General features: G+C 68.3%; 1 protein-coding gene across 2 annotated transcripts in view; it reads right to left on the bottom strand.

Annotated features, from left to right (window-relative positions):
• Nucleotides 1-537: 537 nt before the first annotated feature.
• CASKIN1 (CASK interacting protein 1) overlaps nucleotides 538-14,361 on the bottom strand; it is a 29,406-nt gene continuing 15,582 nt past the window's right edge. Inside the window, exons 3-21 of one of the 2 annotated variants that reach the window (XM_036392638.2) lie at nucleotides 13,625-13,722; nucleotides 13,390-13,535; nucleotides 13,211-13,306; nucleotides 12,745-12,875; nucleotides 12,566-12,674; nucleotides 12,132-12,240; nucleotides 11,927-12,021; nucleotides 11,729-11,846; nucleotides 10,104-10,319; nucleotides 8,158-8,265; nucleotides 7,951-8,069; nucleotides 6,641-6,728; nucleotides 4,806-4,903; nucleotides 4,575-4,685; nucleotides 4,402-4,503; nucleotides 3,831-3,969; nucleotides 1,643-3,760; nucleotides 1,146-1,539; nucleotides 538-729 (exon numbers count right to left, since the gene is read on the bottom strand). In XM_036392638.2, coding sequence (XP_036248531.1) covers nucleotides 633-729; nucleotides 1,146-1,539; nucleotides 1,643-3,760; nucleotides 3,831-3,969; nucleotides 4,402-4,503; nucleotides 4,575-4,685; nucleotides 4,806-4,903; nucleotides 6,641-6,728; nucleotides 7,951-8,069; nucleotides 8,158-8,265; nucleotides 10,104-10,319; nucleotides 11,729-11,846; nucleotides 11,927-12,021; nucleotides 12,132-12,240; nucleotides 12,566-12,674; nucleotides 12,745-12,875; nucleotides 13,211-13,306; nucleotides 13,390-13,535; nucleotides 13,625-13,722 — 4,492 coding nt within the window. In that variant the 3' untranslated portion in view covers nucleotides 538-632. The remainder of the gene's footprint in view (nucleotides 730-1,145; nucleotides 1,540-1,642; nucleotides 3,761-3,830; nucleotides 3,970-4,401; nucleotides 4,504-4,574; nucleotides 4,686-4,805; nucleotides 4,904-6,640; nucleotides 6,729-7,950; nucleotides 8,070-8,157; nucleotides 8,266-10,103; nucleotides 10,320-11,728; nucleotides 11,847-11,926; nucleotides 12,022-12,131; nucleotides 12,241-12,565; nucleotides 12,675-12,744; nucleotides 12,876-13,210; nucleotides 13,307-13,389; nucleotides 13,536-13,624; nucleotides 13,723-14,361) is intronic. The other variant, XM_036392639.2, reaches the window with a different exon arrangement.

Below are 14,361 nucleotides of genomic sequence, written 5' to 3'. Positions count from 1 at the left end.
TACTTTTTTTTTATAGCTTATCACCGTCCTGTCCCCAGGCGGGGAGGGGCCGGGCAGGGGCACGTCCCGCTGCCCCCAGGGCCACCGCCAGCCTTGCCCGCCCCCGCCAACGCCGACCGAGAAAAGAAAACAAAGTTTAAAAATCAAAATAAAAAACGGAGCAAAGAAACCCAAGTGCATTTGCCCGCCCGGCCCCGCCACCAGCAAACGCCGTCGGTGACACGCGGCTGGCGGAGCCACCGCGCCGGGCAGGGCTTGTGCTACATTCGGGCGGCGGTGACCCGCGGTGCCGCGGCTGCCAGGGTCAGCCCGGAGCCCCCCGGAGCCCCGGCCGCGGCTCGGTCCGGAGCTTTGTGTTGCTTTGTTTCTTCTGTTGGGATTTATTTCTGTGGTTTTTGTTTTGTTTTTTGTTTTTTTGCTTCTGCAAAAGGGAGTCCTGCCGGAGCCGGCGCCGAGTCCGTGAGCACAATCCTGAGGTATCTTCTTCTTTGTGCAAACCCCGAGGGACGGGATGTCCGGGAGGGGACGGCTGTACAAAGGGGACGGGGGGAGGGCGGCGGGGCCGGGGGGTCGTGGATCGTTGTGCCCTTGTGCCCACGTAAGCCCTGAGGTTCTCGGGGCCCTGGCGCCCCTCACTCCAGCATGGCATCCAGCTGGTCCGCCAGGTCGTCGAACATGCTGCCGATGTCGTCCAGGATGCTCACGGTGCTCTTCGACTCCACGGCCGAGCTGGGGAGCGACAGAGACGCGTCAGGGCAGGGCATGGAACGGGGGCACGGCACAGCCCCCTGGGCCCCTTGGCACGGCCCTCCTGCCCCTTTGTGCTGCGGTGCCCAGCACTGTGTGCCCAGCGCCGTGGCACGGTGTTCTGGCTCCATGATGTCCCCAGTGTCCCTTTTCCCCAAGACAGGCCCCAGGCCACCCACGTGCCGAGGTCCCCCTGCCCATGCTGCTCCAGCAAGATGTCCTTCAGTGCCACCTCCCCAGGGCAGCTCCAGCCAGGGTCCCCTGGTGCTCCACCGGTGTCCCCCGGCACCATCCCACTCCCGCCGCGGTGTCACAGCCTGACCCCTGAGCATGCTCCTTATGGCCTGCTGTGCTCGGTGGCACCGAGTGGCCTCACACCCACCCCTGCGCCCCCTTACTCTGCCGCCTGACTGTCCTCCTGCTTGATCTTCTCCTCCACGGCCTGCAGCGCGGCGGCCAGGGACGCGCTCGTCTCCTCCAGCTTCTGCTGCGCCAGCTCGGGGCCGCCGCTGTCCACGGACGGGCTGGCGATGGTGGAGCGGGGCGGCTTCACCGGCACCTGCTGGGGCTGCGCGCCGGGCGACAGGGGCTTGGCGGGGCTGGAGCAGAGCGAGGGCGGGGTGCTCGAGGGCTTGGCCGCGGGGCTCAGCTGCCGGGCTGGCGACGGGGCCGGCGTGGAGCTGGCGCTCACCGACTGGATGGCGGCGTGGGGCTTGGGGGGCTTGGGCGCCGTGGGGGGCGGCGTGGGCTTGGGGGACACCGGGGGCGGCGTGCCATGGACCCGCTTCACCTCTGCGGAGAGAAGGGAGAGGGGCAGGAGGGCGGCGGGGCCGGCGGGCACTCCCGGCGTCCGCCCCGCGGAGCGCCCGTCCCGGGGGGCTGGCGGGGCACCTACCTGGGCTGCCGGGGCTCGGGATGGGCACCTTTTTGGGGACGGGCACCGGCGGCCCGGGCATCTTCTGAGGCGGCTGCGTCAGCACGGGCTTGGGGGACACCGGCGGCTTGAAGGGCTTCTTGGGCTCGGCGGGCGGCGGGACGAACTCGGGGCCGTCGGGGCGGGCGGCGGGCGGCGGGGTGGGCGGCGGCTCGGCCCCGCTCAGCTCCGAGGCCGGCCGCCGCTTCACGGTGCCGGTGCCGTTCTGGTACACGGCGAGCGTGGCCGGCTCCAGCGCCGGCTCCTTGTCCTTGGCTTTGGGCCGGCGCTTGACGGTGTCGGACTCGGTGAGGACGAAGCGGACGCCGTCCTGCTGGCTCTGCCTGGCCCGGATCCGCCGCTTGAGCGTGGCGCTGGCCTCCACCTTGGCCAGGTCCCCGTGGCGGTGGGCCGGGGACAGCCCCTCGCCCGTCTCCCCGCGGGCCGGCCCCAGGGGCCGCGGCCGCTGCTTGATGGTGAGGGTGCCGTCCTCGGCGAAGGGGATGCCGTCGGGGGAGCCGCCGCGTTCCACCCGCAGCCGCTCGCCGGGGCCGTCGGCGGCCGCCTCCGACCGCACGCTGTCGGCGCGCTCTCGGCGGGCGGCTGCCACCAGCCCGGTGACGGGGCCGCTGATGGTCCGGCGCCGGTTCACCACCTCCCCGTCCAGCCCGATGGCCTCCTTATGCTTGACGGTGGCCAGCACGGTGGCCACGCGGGCGCGGTCGGGGCTGCCCGGCGGCGGCCCGGGCTGTAGGTAGTAGCCCTCGGGCGCCTTGGCCGGCGCCGGCCCCGGCCCGGCTGCCACGTGCGGCTTCTGCAGCGCCAGGGCGCGGGCCCCGCCGCCGATGGACGACATCTCCAGCATGGCCGCGATGCTGCGCACGCTGCCGGCGCTGCCCGTGTCCACGCTGCCGCCCAGGTCGCTCGCCCGCCGCTGCTCCCGGCGGCCCTCGCCATCGGCGCTGGGGGCTCCGACGGCCGCCTCGCCCTCACCCTCCTTGGGGAAGTCCTCGGCCATGCCGGCGCTGGAGATGGCAGAGCTGGAGCGCTTGGGAGGGGGCGGCGGGGGTCCCTTCTTCTTGGGCCGGACGGCGAAGGACTGGCTGCGGTTGACGTTCTTGTCGCCGCCGGCGGGTGCCCGCACCGAGTGGCTGCGGCCCACGCGGCGCTGCACGGTGGCGTAGGGCCCCGCGTCCGGCACCAGCAGCTCGTCCCGCTCCTGCTCGCTGTCGGAGGCGGCGTAGCGGTTCAGGCTGTGCGCCCGCTTCTTCGGCCTGCCCGGCTCCTCCTCGCCCTCGCCCGCCGGCGGCAGGCACAGCACGGGCACCGAGACGGGCAGCACGGGCACCCCCGGCGGCGGCGCCGCCTCGCCCTCGGCGGGCTGCGGCAGGACGTAGGCGAAGCCGCGGTGCGTGGGCGACTGGGGCAGGGAGCGGGGCGATGCCGGGCGCTCGCCGGGCGGCAGCAGCTGCGGGGTGGGCTTCACCTTGGCCGTGGCGTGAGCGGCCGCCGGGCCTTGCGGGGACGAGGGCCGTGCCTTGCCGGGGGTCTGCGGCGGCGTCAGCTGCCCGGCGGAGGCGGGGAAGGGCTGCCGGGGCTTGCCGGGCACCGGGGGCACGCTGGCGCGCTTCACGGGGTGGCCGTGCCGGGCCGGGCGGCTCTCCTTGGGCGGCGCAGGGGGGCTCTCCCCGGCCCCTTCCGCCAGGTACTCCTGGCTCTTGGAGATGGCGGCGGCGGGGGGGCCCCGCGGGCCGTCCCCCAGCAGCTCCTGCGAGCTGCTCATGCCCCGGGCGCGGCCGCCCAGCCCCGGCGGCGAGCGGTAACCGGGGGCTGCGGGGTTTGCCGCCTTCTCGGGGGGCTCCTCGGGGCCTTCGCCCGTTATGGCCACCTGCAGCTCGCTGCTGAGCTCGCTGTCCTGGAAGGTGGTCATCTTGGGCGACTGGCACTCGGGCGGCTCCGGCGGTGGGGACTCGATGGCCAGCACCTCTGGGCTCGGCCCCGACGCCTTCCTCTTCAGCGTGCCCGGCTCGTACTTGCCCAGCTCGGCGCGCTGCAGCTCCGCCAGCTTCTTCACCGCCAGCATCAGCTTCTTCTGGTGGCCTGGGGGCGGCACATGCCATCAGTGTCACCGCCAAGGCCACCGCAGGCAGCGCCGCGCACGGGGCCTTACCCAGCTTGGTGATGCCGATCTCCTGCAGGTCCTCCCAGGTGATGTCGGTGATGAAGTCGATGTTCTCGTAGCCGTTCTCCACCAGCACCTTGTAGTACTGGGACAGGCCGATCATGGAGAGCCACAGCGCCAGGTTGGCCTGGGGTGGGTGCGGGGCACAGCTCAGCACCAGCTGGCAGCGGGGTCTGGCCCCGCCACCCCAGACACCCCAGGCACACAGGAGAGCCCATCTTGCTGGGGGATCGCAGCCCCAGGGGACTCTCCCTGGCCCTGTGCTGTCCCCGTGCCCCACAAGCATCCTGGGCTATTGCCAGCCCCGTTCCCATGGGAAGCCTCTCACTGTGCCCAGACATTGGGGCAGGAGGGGTGTCACAGTGCCACATCCACAGGGATGACAGCTGGCAGCAGCCTGATGGGCTCTGGGGAGCTGCCAGGAGGGAACATGGGCAGCTCTGGGACCACGGAGCCAGCTCCCACCCTTGTCCAGTGCCACCCCTCCCTGGAAGACAGGAGGGGACTCGTTGCCACCATGGATGTGGCTTCTGTCCCCCTGGCCCTATAGAGCCCTCACCGGTTTGTACTCGGGCAGCCACTCGGGGATGCTGAGGTTGTTGATCTCGGAGGCGATCTTCTTCCTGTGCCCCGGCTTGGTGACCCCGATGGCCGTGAGGTCCTGGGGCAGAGAGGGGGGGTCAGTGCCGCCCTGCTCCGGCCGTGCCTCCCTCCCACCGCCCCCGGCCCCACCTCCGGCGTCATCCGGCTGATGGTGGTGATGTCGTAGCCGGCGTTGATGAAGTTGGGAGCGTAGAGCTGCAGCTGGAACTTGCAGAGCCACTGGTACACGGCCTCCGAGCTCTGGCGAGAGGGGACAGATGGATGGGGGCAGCTCTGGGGATGGGGACCCGCCACTCCTGCCCTGTCCCCCAAGCTGTCCCCACCACACGCTCCCCACGGCACCCAGCGCTCCCCGCTCACCTTCCCCTCTGATGGAGGCTCCATTTTCTTCAGCTGGGGCTCGGCGGGGGGCTGGGGGGCGTAGGGGGAGCTGGCCACGCTCTGCGACCGCGACGAACCTGCCGGAGGGGCGGCGGTCAGCGCGGCCCGGCCCCGGGCTCCGGCCAAGGGAAGGGAGAGCCGAGCCCTGCCCTGGCGGGGTGCCACAGCCACAGCCCCAGGCTGGCAGGGCCAAGGGGGCACAGGAGAGCACACGGGACACCCAGCCCAGCAGAGCAGCCCGGAGCACCCGCAGTGCCCCGGACAGGGTGCTGCTCCTCGGGGAGGGGCAGAAGAGCTGCTGTACCCGAGCAATGGGACCCAGCCAGAGCTGTCCCCCAGAGCCAGTGTCCCTGGAGCCCAGGCAGCAGCCGGAGGGTCCCTCTGCCCAAAACCCTCGGGCCACACTCCTCTGGCCTTGCCACCTGCCAGGCAGGCTCGCAGGAGCGTTCATCCCTTGGGCTCCCCCACGGGCATCCCTTGGTGCCCTCCCTGCAGGGTAAGGAGGGCTGCCCTGAAATTCTTCCCTCATGTGTCTGATCAGGATGGACAAGAGAAGCCCCTTCTCCCGCCACCAGCAACTGCATCTTCTGTGTGTGTGTGTGTGCATGTGTGTGTGTGTGCATGTGTGTGTGTGTGCATGTGTGTGTGCATCCTCCCTGTGTGTGTGTGTGTGTGTGTGCGCATCCCCACTGTGTGTGCATCCTCCCTGTGTGTGTGTGCATGTGCATCCCCCTGTGTGCATCCCCCTGTGTGTGCATCCCCCCTGTGTGTGTGTGTGTGTGTGTGCATCCCCCTGTGTGTGCATCCCCCTGTGTGTGTGTGTGTGTGTGTGTGCATCCCCACTGTGTGTGCATCCTCCCTGTGTGTGTGTGCATGTGCATCCCCCTGTGTGCATCCCCCTGTGTGTGCATCCCCCCTGTGTGTGTGTGTGTGTGTGTGTGTGTGTGTGCATCCCCACTGTGTGTGCATCCTCCCTGTGTGTGTGTGCATGTGCATCCCCCTGTGTGCATCCCCACTGTGTGTGCATCCTCCCTGTGTGTGTGTGCATGTGCATCCCCCTGTGTGCATCCCCCTGTGTGTGCATCCCCCTGTGTGTGTGTGTGTGTGTGCGTGTGCATCCTCCCTGTGTGTGCATCCTTCGGGCATCTGCATCCCTCTCGCGTGGGCATCCTCCTCACATGTGCATCCCTCTGCCGTGTGCATCTCCCTCACGTCTGCATCCCACTTGCGTCTGCATCTCTCCAGCATGTTTCCCCCTCTCCCTAGCAACGTCTGCGCCCCCCTCCCCGCGTGCCCACCGCCCTCCCTGGGCGCGCCCCCTCCCCTGAGCGCACCCCCCTGCCCAGCTCTCTCTGCCCGCAGCCCGGGCAGCTCCGGGCATCCCCCCACGCCCACCCCCACGTGTGTCTCTCCCGTCTGTCCCCCCGGTCCCCGCTCCCGTGCCAGTCCCGTGGCGTGGGCACCCCGGTGGCGTGGCCGCGCTCCCTGCAGCCCCCCGGCCGGCGGTGCCGGGGGTGGGGGGGACCCCGCTCGGGCTCCAGCAGGGCTGGCGGGGGGGCCAGGGAAGGGAAGGGGCCGGGGAGCAGCGGTGCCCCCCCTGCCCGCCCCACGCCGCCCCCCGCCCCCCACGGGCCCCCACTAACCGAGGCAGGAGAAGGCCTGGCAGCAGCCGAAAGGCGACAGAGTCATTTTTTACCCACACGTTTTTCTTCTGGCGACGGGTGCCGTGGCAATAAAAAAAAAGACAAATCCCTGGATCCACGGCACGGCCAGGGCTCCTCCTGCTCCGGCAGCCGGGCGGCCGCAGCACGCACCTGCGGGGATGTCCTGCGCCTTGGCCGGCCCATCGCCCACGGCAGACTCTTGCGCAGAAGCCTTCTGGGAAAGGACCGTTGCCAGCAGCTGAAAAACACCCCGGCAAGGGGGGAGAGCAGGCAGCAGTGAGGCGGGCGGAGGGGGCCGGCGGGCCGGGGGTGCGTGTCGCGGGTGTCGCGGGTGTCGCGGGTGTCGCCGGTGTCGCGGGTGTCGCCGGTGTCGTGGGTACCGTGGATGCTGCGGGTGCTGCGGGTGCTGCCAGCTCGGGCGAGGGTGGGCAGGGAGGGTTGCAGCAGATTTCGGCGGCAGCGGGGAGAGCGGGAGCAGCAGATGGTGCTTTGCCGGCAGCAGGAGCCCACGGCACCGCCGCACCCCAAAGCCGGCCTGGCACACGCCCAGCCCAGGCTGCTGGCACGGGCTGGGGGTCCCCTGTGCCCGCGGGATGGAGCCCCCCTGGCTGGCAGCGTGCTGAGGCTCAGGGGCACATGGGCACGGCAGGCAGGGTGCCAGGGGATGTGGGCTGGTGGGCGCTGGGGCTGGTGGGCTGGCAGGTGCCATTGCCAGGGAATGGGACATCCCAGGGGCACTGCAGGGCTATTGTGGCAGTGGTGGCAGGGCAGCGTGCAGCGCGGTGTGCGGTGCTGGTGGCAGCAGTGCATGGTGGCAGCAGTGCATGGTGGCAGTGTGCCAGGCCAGTGGCAGCAGTGCATGGTGGCAGCAGTGCATGGTGGCAGTGTGCCGGGCTGGTGGCAGCAGTGCATTGGTGGCAGTGTGCCAGGCCGGTGGCAGCAGTGCATTGGTGGCAGTGTGCCAGGCCAGTGGCAGCAGTGCATTGGTGGCAGTGTGCCAGGCCGGTGGCAGCAGTGCATGGTGGCAGTGTGCCAGGCCAGTGGCAGCAGTGCATTGGTGGCAGTGTGCTATGCCAGTGGCAGCAGTGCATTGGTGGCAGTGTGCCAGGCCAGTGGCAGCAGTGCATTGTGCTGGTTGCAGTGTGCCAGGCCAGTGGCAGCAGTGTGTGCAGGACAGAGCACAGTGCAGAGGCCCCTGCAAGTGGCAGCAGAGACATGGCACAGCAGCCCCATGGACCTGTGGAATGTTTTGCAGGGGCTGAGCCCAGGCCCAGGCAGCACTCAGGGTGGAGGGGACAGGCTGGTGGCCGCTGTCGGTGACAGCATAGCTGGTGGCACACAGGGTATCGATGAGACTGCACAGCACCCAGTCAAGCACCAGCTGAGGTCAGGGCAGGCAGCAAACGCTGCAGGAGTGCAGCCAGCAGCAGCTGGCACGGCCGCCTCAGGGCTCTCCTTACCTTGACGCCCTCGGAGCCGGCGTGCAGGGCGTGCGCCCCGCTGCCCGCGCTCTGCCCGCTCCCCGAGCTGCGCGCCGAGGCCACGCTGCCCGTGCTGCCCAGGCTGCTGCGGTCACCACCTGCACACAGAGGACAGGCTGTCAGGGCTCTGTGCCCCGCTCTTAGGGGACACCATGGCACGCGCTCTGCGTCCCACCGGTGCCGTACCTGCGAAGGGTTTCCGCAGCACCCAGATCTCCTCGGTGGGCGCTGCCGTGGCCGATCCGCCCTGCGACGGGGACAGGTGGGACGGGCTCATGTCGGCCCCGCGGGACCCTTGGTGGCAGAGCAGAGAGAGCGGCTGTCAGGCGTGTGGCGCTGCGCTCAGGCTCGCACGGCTGTGGCACGGGGAGGTGACCACGGCCCCGGGACTGGCGCTGCTGCAGGTGGGAACAGCCCCACAGGGAAGGCGTGGGGACCCTGGCTGTGTCCGTGCCCAGAGCCATCCTAGGGTACTGTCCCACCCCAAGCTGGCAGAGGTGACAGTGACCGGCCCTGGGCTCTGTTGTGCAGAGCATCCCTTCCTCACCGCCAGCCAGGGACAGACCATGGTGGGGCGTTCCAGTGCCCTGGCTGAGCCTGGACAAGGGACAGGGACCGTGTCATCCCTTCATAGGACAGGATGGGGACATGACCCGGTGCAGGGAGCAAAGGGAGCTGGGCAAACTCAAGCAGTGGGGACCAGGGCTCCCACCCCACTGTCCCCTGTCCCAGGCAGTGCTGGCCATGTCCCTGCAGCTGCCTGCATCCATCTGCGGGGACCCAGGGGCTGTGCAGGGCCAGGCACCGGGTGTTGAAACCCTGGTGACACACAGGGGACACAGCAGTGGATGAGAGGACCTGGTCCTCCTCTGGGGCACAGCTTTGAGGGTCACCCCAGGGCACGGCTCCTCACCAGCTCACTGTGCTGGCCACCTCTGCCAGGTCCCACTTGCACCAGGGACAGCCAGCTCCGAGTGCAGGGGGAAGACAGCATCAGGTGAGATGGACAACAGCCCTACAAGGCCAGTGCTGCCACAGCCCCACCACGGCTCCACCACTGTCCTGCGAGCCATGGGGCACTGCCACCCCACCACCAGCCATGGGGTGTTGCCACCTCACTGCCAGCCATGGGGCACTGCCACCCTGCCACCAGCTGTGGCACATTGTCACCTCACTGCCAACCAGGCCAGTTCTGTTCATGGAGCTGCTCACTCCAACAGCACCAACCGTAGCAGGGGACGGGTGGTATAAGGTGATAAAGTCACTGAAGGAGCACAGCAGGGGACAAACAGCCTCACCAAATCAGGCTGGGACATCTCTGAGCTGCACATGCCATGGTCACACCAAGGAGCCTGGGCTTGTGCAGCTCCATGCGACCCCAGCAGGAGAGAAAGCCCCAGGGAAAAGAAGTGCTCCCTTGTCCCCAGTGCCAGCAGGGCCACCCAGTGCCCCAACGCAACCTCCTTAGCCACTGCCACTGGGTCATGTGCAAATTCCCCTGGCCCCAGCCATCGAGGACAGAACCCCTGCAACCCCATGCTCCTGATGCACAGCCCTGCAGCATCTGTCCCGTGCCTGTGTCCCAGGGACGGTCCCCAGGGTTCAGCCGGGCTCTGCCTGTGCTGAGCCAGCCCCGAGAGCATCCCCTGGGAAAGCCCCCAGAGCCACAGCCCCTTCCAGCTCCGCGTGCACAGCCAGGACCTGGTCAGAGCTGGGCCCTGCAGGGAGGCTGTGGCCAGCAGAGGGTCCCTGAGCCCATGGCACAGAGCGGTGGCACAGAGCTGTGGCACTGTGCTGCCAGCCCTGCCTGGCACAGGGCTGCGAGTGCTTTGGGGGTGCCCATGCACCCAGGCAGGAGCACAGGGGACACCGGGGTGGGGAGGGTGGCTGTGCCTTGGGCACTCGCTGTGCCAGCAGCACTGGAGCAGGTGTGGGAGGGAGCGGTGGCAGCGTGTGCCACCCGAGTACCCCCGCTGCATGCATGCACGCGCATGCACACGCTGCATGCACACACACACACCCTGCAGCCCCCCGTGAGGGGGAGAGGCCGAGCAGAGAGAGAGGACTCGACACACGCTTTAAAGGAAAAGAAAGGAAAATCCATGGAGAGCACGAAGCGAGCGGTGAACTACCTTGTCCGTAACGCGGCTCGTCGGCACTGCTAGGGGAGAGCCTGTGATAGCCAAAGGAACTGAAAAGAGTCTGATGGGAATGTGGTGGTGGAGGTGGAGGTGGAGGCAGGGAATGGAACGGATGGGACGAGGCGTCACCGTTTAGCACAGCAGCCCCGTAAGCCGGGAGCGGGATCTTTTGGAAGTGTTGGGGGATTGTTACAGTCTCCCATGAACCTGATAATAAAACATAACAAGAGACAAAATGAAAAGAATCAAAATAATAGAGACACGCTCAGTGCCGCCAAAAAAGGAAAAAAAAAAAAAAAGAAAAGAAAAGAAAATAAAAGAAAGGGGGGAGAAGGCAGCAAATCAAAAATGCGACCAAAGGGACGTGGAGAAGCCAGAACTGAGACCCAGGCGAGGCGGAGCGGAGCCGAGGAGCAGCAGCGGGAGCTCAGCACAGGCACAGCCCAGCACAGGGCACGGACACATCCCCGGGACAGCCCCAGGGTCAGCTCACGGGCTCTCACAGCCAGGCTGTGGGTCCTGCTCCCTGCAGGGCCATCCCAGGGCAGCGGGGCTGCAGGCAGGGCTGGGCTGGGGCTGCAGCACCGGCACCCCTGTGTGCAGGGGTGAGCTGTGACACAGTGCCTGCACCCCACACTGCTGCCACCGGGGTGGCTACAGAGCTCCACAGCCTGGCTAGCGCTGCTGTGGGCCAGCTGCAGCCCAGGAGCACAGAGCTCAGCCCAGGAGACATGGATGGCATCTCTGCTACTGGCATACACCCATACCTGGAGGGTGGCTCTGACCCTGCCTGTCCAGCACCAGGTGCCTCCAGGGGTGCTGTGGGTTGCCTGGCAGCCACTTGTACTGCCGGGCTCCTGAGATACTGTTCAAGTGCCACCATTGCCTGCCCATGTCCCCATGGTGTGGCTGTGCCCAGGATCCAGTCCCAGGGCTGGGGTGAAATGGTTGATGTGGGGTCTTTCAATGCTGCCTGCAGAGGCACCAGCCCCATTGGGGCTCTCCTGGCAGAGGGCACAGCCCAGGGACATCCCAGGGGACTGTCCCCAGGAGCCTAAAGGGATGATGATGGGAATGGGGATGGGAAGGGCAGGGGAGCAGGGGCCGATCCCTGAGATGGCCCCTGGCTGGAAAGACGCTCCCTGTGTGGCAGCATCAGCTCCCTGGCACTGGTGCCCAGCCCCTGCACAGACCCTGAGCACCAGCTCCTGTGACCCCACTGCTGTGCCTGTCCCTCCAAACCACAGTGACACCCCTGGGTCTCCTCATGCACCAACCTCCCAGCACCTCAGATGCCTCCCCCAGCCCAAGGGCAGCCAGGGCTGACCCCCAAACACCCCAGGGCTGCCAGCCCCAACCCCCAAGACACCGATCCCACAGACACCACGGGAACACGGACCCCGCACACTGGATGAGAGCACCAGCCCCACAGGCACCATGAGGACGCTGACCCCACACGCTTTAGGCACCGTCCCCACGCCCACGGCGGGGACACCGACCCCACATGCATGAGGGGCATCACCCTCTTTGCCTTCACCGCTGCAGCCCCCACACCCCTGTCCCCACCAAGCCAGGATGGGCTCCCCAGGGCTGGGGGTGCAGGGGGGATTATTTGCCTGTTCGTTTGCTTATGGCCTCGACGAGGCTGGAGGGGAAGTATCCCACGCGGTCGTTGCCGGTGCGGTTGTCGTGGATGCAGCCCTTCCACCGCCCGTCCGCGTGCTGCTCCAGCACCTGCGGGAGGCGCCGGGTCAGGGCCGGGCCGGGGCTGGCACTGCCACCGCGCTGTCCCCGGCCCCCCCGGCCGCACTCACGGTGATGACGTCCCCGGCTTTCACGTTGAGGCTGGTCAGGTCGTAGTTGTTGCAGTAGTCCTTGACGGCCCGGACCTGCAGAGCTGCAGAGGCGTCTGCGGGACGGAACGGGAGCGTCAGCGGCCGCTTGCCCCACCGGGGTTGGCACCCCCAGCCCGGCGTCCCTCGTGCCAGCACGGCCGCTCTGTGCCCTCCAACCCCCTACCCCGCAGCATCTGCTTGATCTCCTTGCTGGCCTGGCTGGTGGTGAACTGGTTGACGATGTCCAGAGCCGTCTGGTTGTAGGTGTTCCTGACGTGGGCGTTGATCCCGCTCTGCAATGGCACCGAGAGGGATTGGGAGGAGGCTGGTCCCCGTCCTGCCACCCCTGGGACTCCCTAGGCCACCAGCAGACCAGCAGCTGGAGGGCACAGCTCTCAGACCTTCGTGTGTACCCCCCTTGTGACCCTCACCCCTCGGTGTGCACCCCCAGGACCCTCGGAGCCTTGGTGCATCCCCTCCAGGACCCTCAGCTCTGCTCCCAGGGAGAGTTGCACAAGCTGCTCTGAGCCCCCAGCTGTGGGGTCACCCCCTTCCCACAGCCCCTGGCTGGGTTGGGGGTGCCTGGGGGCATCTGGGGGTGCCGAGGGGGGCCCTTACATCCAGCAGCAGCCGCACCACGTCCGTTTTGCCGCAGAGCGCGGCCTCGTGCAGCGCCGTGCCCGCCTTGGTCTGCCGGTTGATGTCGATGCCAGCCTGCAGCAGGAGCCTGTGGGGAACAGCGGGGTCAGGGGGGCACGGGGGGCGCTGGTGCTGCCCCCCCTGCCCGCGGCACGCACCGGATGATGTCGATGTGGCCGTTCTTGGCGGCGAGGTGCAGGGGGCTGGTGCCGTTGGGGTCGGTGGTGTCCCCCGGTTTGGGCTCCAGCAGCGCCGCGCACATGTTGCTGTTCAGGAGCAGTTGGACCACCTGGCTCAGCAAACACAGACGGAGCAGGGCTGCAAGGGCGGCTCGGCCGCCCCCCAGGGCTGCAGCCCCCAGCCCCTGGCCCCTGGCCCCTGCCTCCCCCCTGCCAGCAGCCAGACTCCCCTGTGGAAGTGGCACTAAACACCCCCAGTGCCGGCCATCCCTGCACCCTGCCACCTGCCCCAGGACCTCACAGTGCTCCTGTCCCGCCCTGGGATCTCACAGTGCTGCTGTAGCCCCCAGAACCTCACAGTGCCCCTGTCCCCACCTGGGACCTCAGAGTGCCCCTGTCCCCTCCCAGTCCTCCTCTGGGGACACCCAGCCCTGCGAGAACTTACCCCGACCCGGCCAAACTCGCATGCCAGGTCCAGGGGCGTCTTCCCCGAGTTGTCCATGATGCAGGGGTTGGACTGGTGCTGCAGGAGCATCTCCGACTGGGGACAAGCAAGACCCCGACCCGGTGAGGGCAGGGGTGGAGGGGTGGCACCACCCCCTGCCAGCCCCGTGCCCTCCGTACCACGTCGTAGTGCCCGTGCTGTGCTGCCAGGTGCAGGGGGATCTGGCCCTCGTCCGACGGGATGTTCACAGAGGAGCCTGCCTTCAGCACCATTTTCATGGGCTCCTTCTTGCCCTGCCAGGCCGCGTAGTGCAGGGGCCTCATGCCTGCAGGGGCAGGAAGCCGTGAGCCTTCCATGTGCCAAGGCAGCGGGCAGAGCCTGCGCGGGACACGGGGCAGGGGACCCGGGACTCGCCTTTGTTGTCCTTGATGTCCACGGCAGCCTGTGCCTCCAGCAGCAGCGAGATGAGCTCTGTGTTGCCATTAAGTGCTGCATGGTGCAGAGCCGAGAACCTGGGGACCGGGCTGGTGTCAGGGGCCACTGTCCCCTCACGGCCCTGCCAAGCCCTGCCCAGCACCACGGCCTCCAACCTGCACCTCTGCAGCACACAGGCCTGCTCTGCCCTCCATGTGCCCATGTCCCCGGGAAAGCCACCCCATATCCCTCTGTGGGCTTTGGGGTGAGAGCTGCTGCAGGCCTGGGAGTGCTGAGACCCCGCCGGGCTGGAGGTGCTGGGCAGGGCAGGCACAGAGCGTGGGGGTACCGGGGAGCCCCCTCCTCAGTGACCCACTTGCCCCAGGCTGGCCCCAGCAGTGCGGCCATGAGCACAGATGGCAGCGCTGCCATGCCCGGTGCCGGGCTGTGGGGTGGGGAAAGGCCCCGGCCCCGCACCCGCTCTGCTCCGGCAGCTCCCAGAGGCTCCCGCCTGGGAAGCAGGCCAGGAGCTGACCTACTTGTGCTCCCGGCAGTGGCATCCTCCGTGCGGCTGCACTGGCACCCACTGTGCCACTGCTCGGGGCCCTGGCCCTGCACAGCGTCCCCATCCCCTCTCCAGGGCCACCCCAGTGTCACCACCAGAGCATGGGAGCCCCCAGGACAGGCTGGCGTGTGGCTGCCCCGTGCCCGAGGGGCAGGTGTGGGTGACAATGCCC

The sequence above is a fragment of the Molothrus ater genome, chromosome 16, assembly GCF_012460135.2.
Source record: "Molothrus ater isolate BHLD 08-10-18 breed brown headed cowbird chromosome 16, BPBGC_Mater_1.1, whole genome shotgun sequence".
NCBI classification, from domain to species: Eukaryota; Metazoa; Chordata; class Aves; order Passeriformes; family Icteridae; genus Molothrus; species Molothrus ater.
The sequence above is the reverse complement of the archived record's forward strand: the minus strand, read 5'-3'. Positions and strand labels throughout refer to the sequence as shown.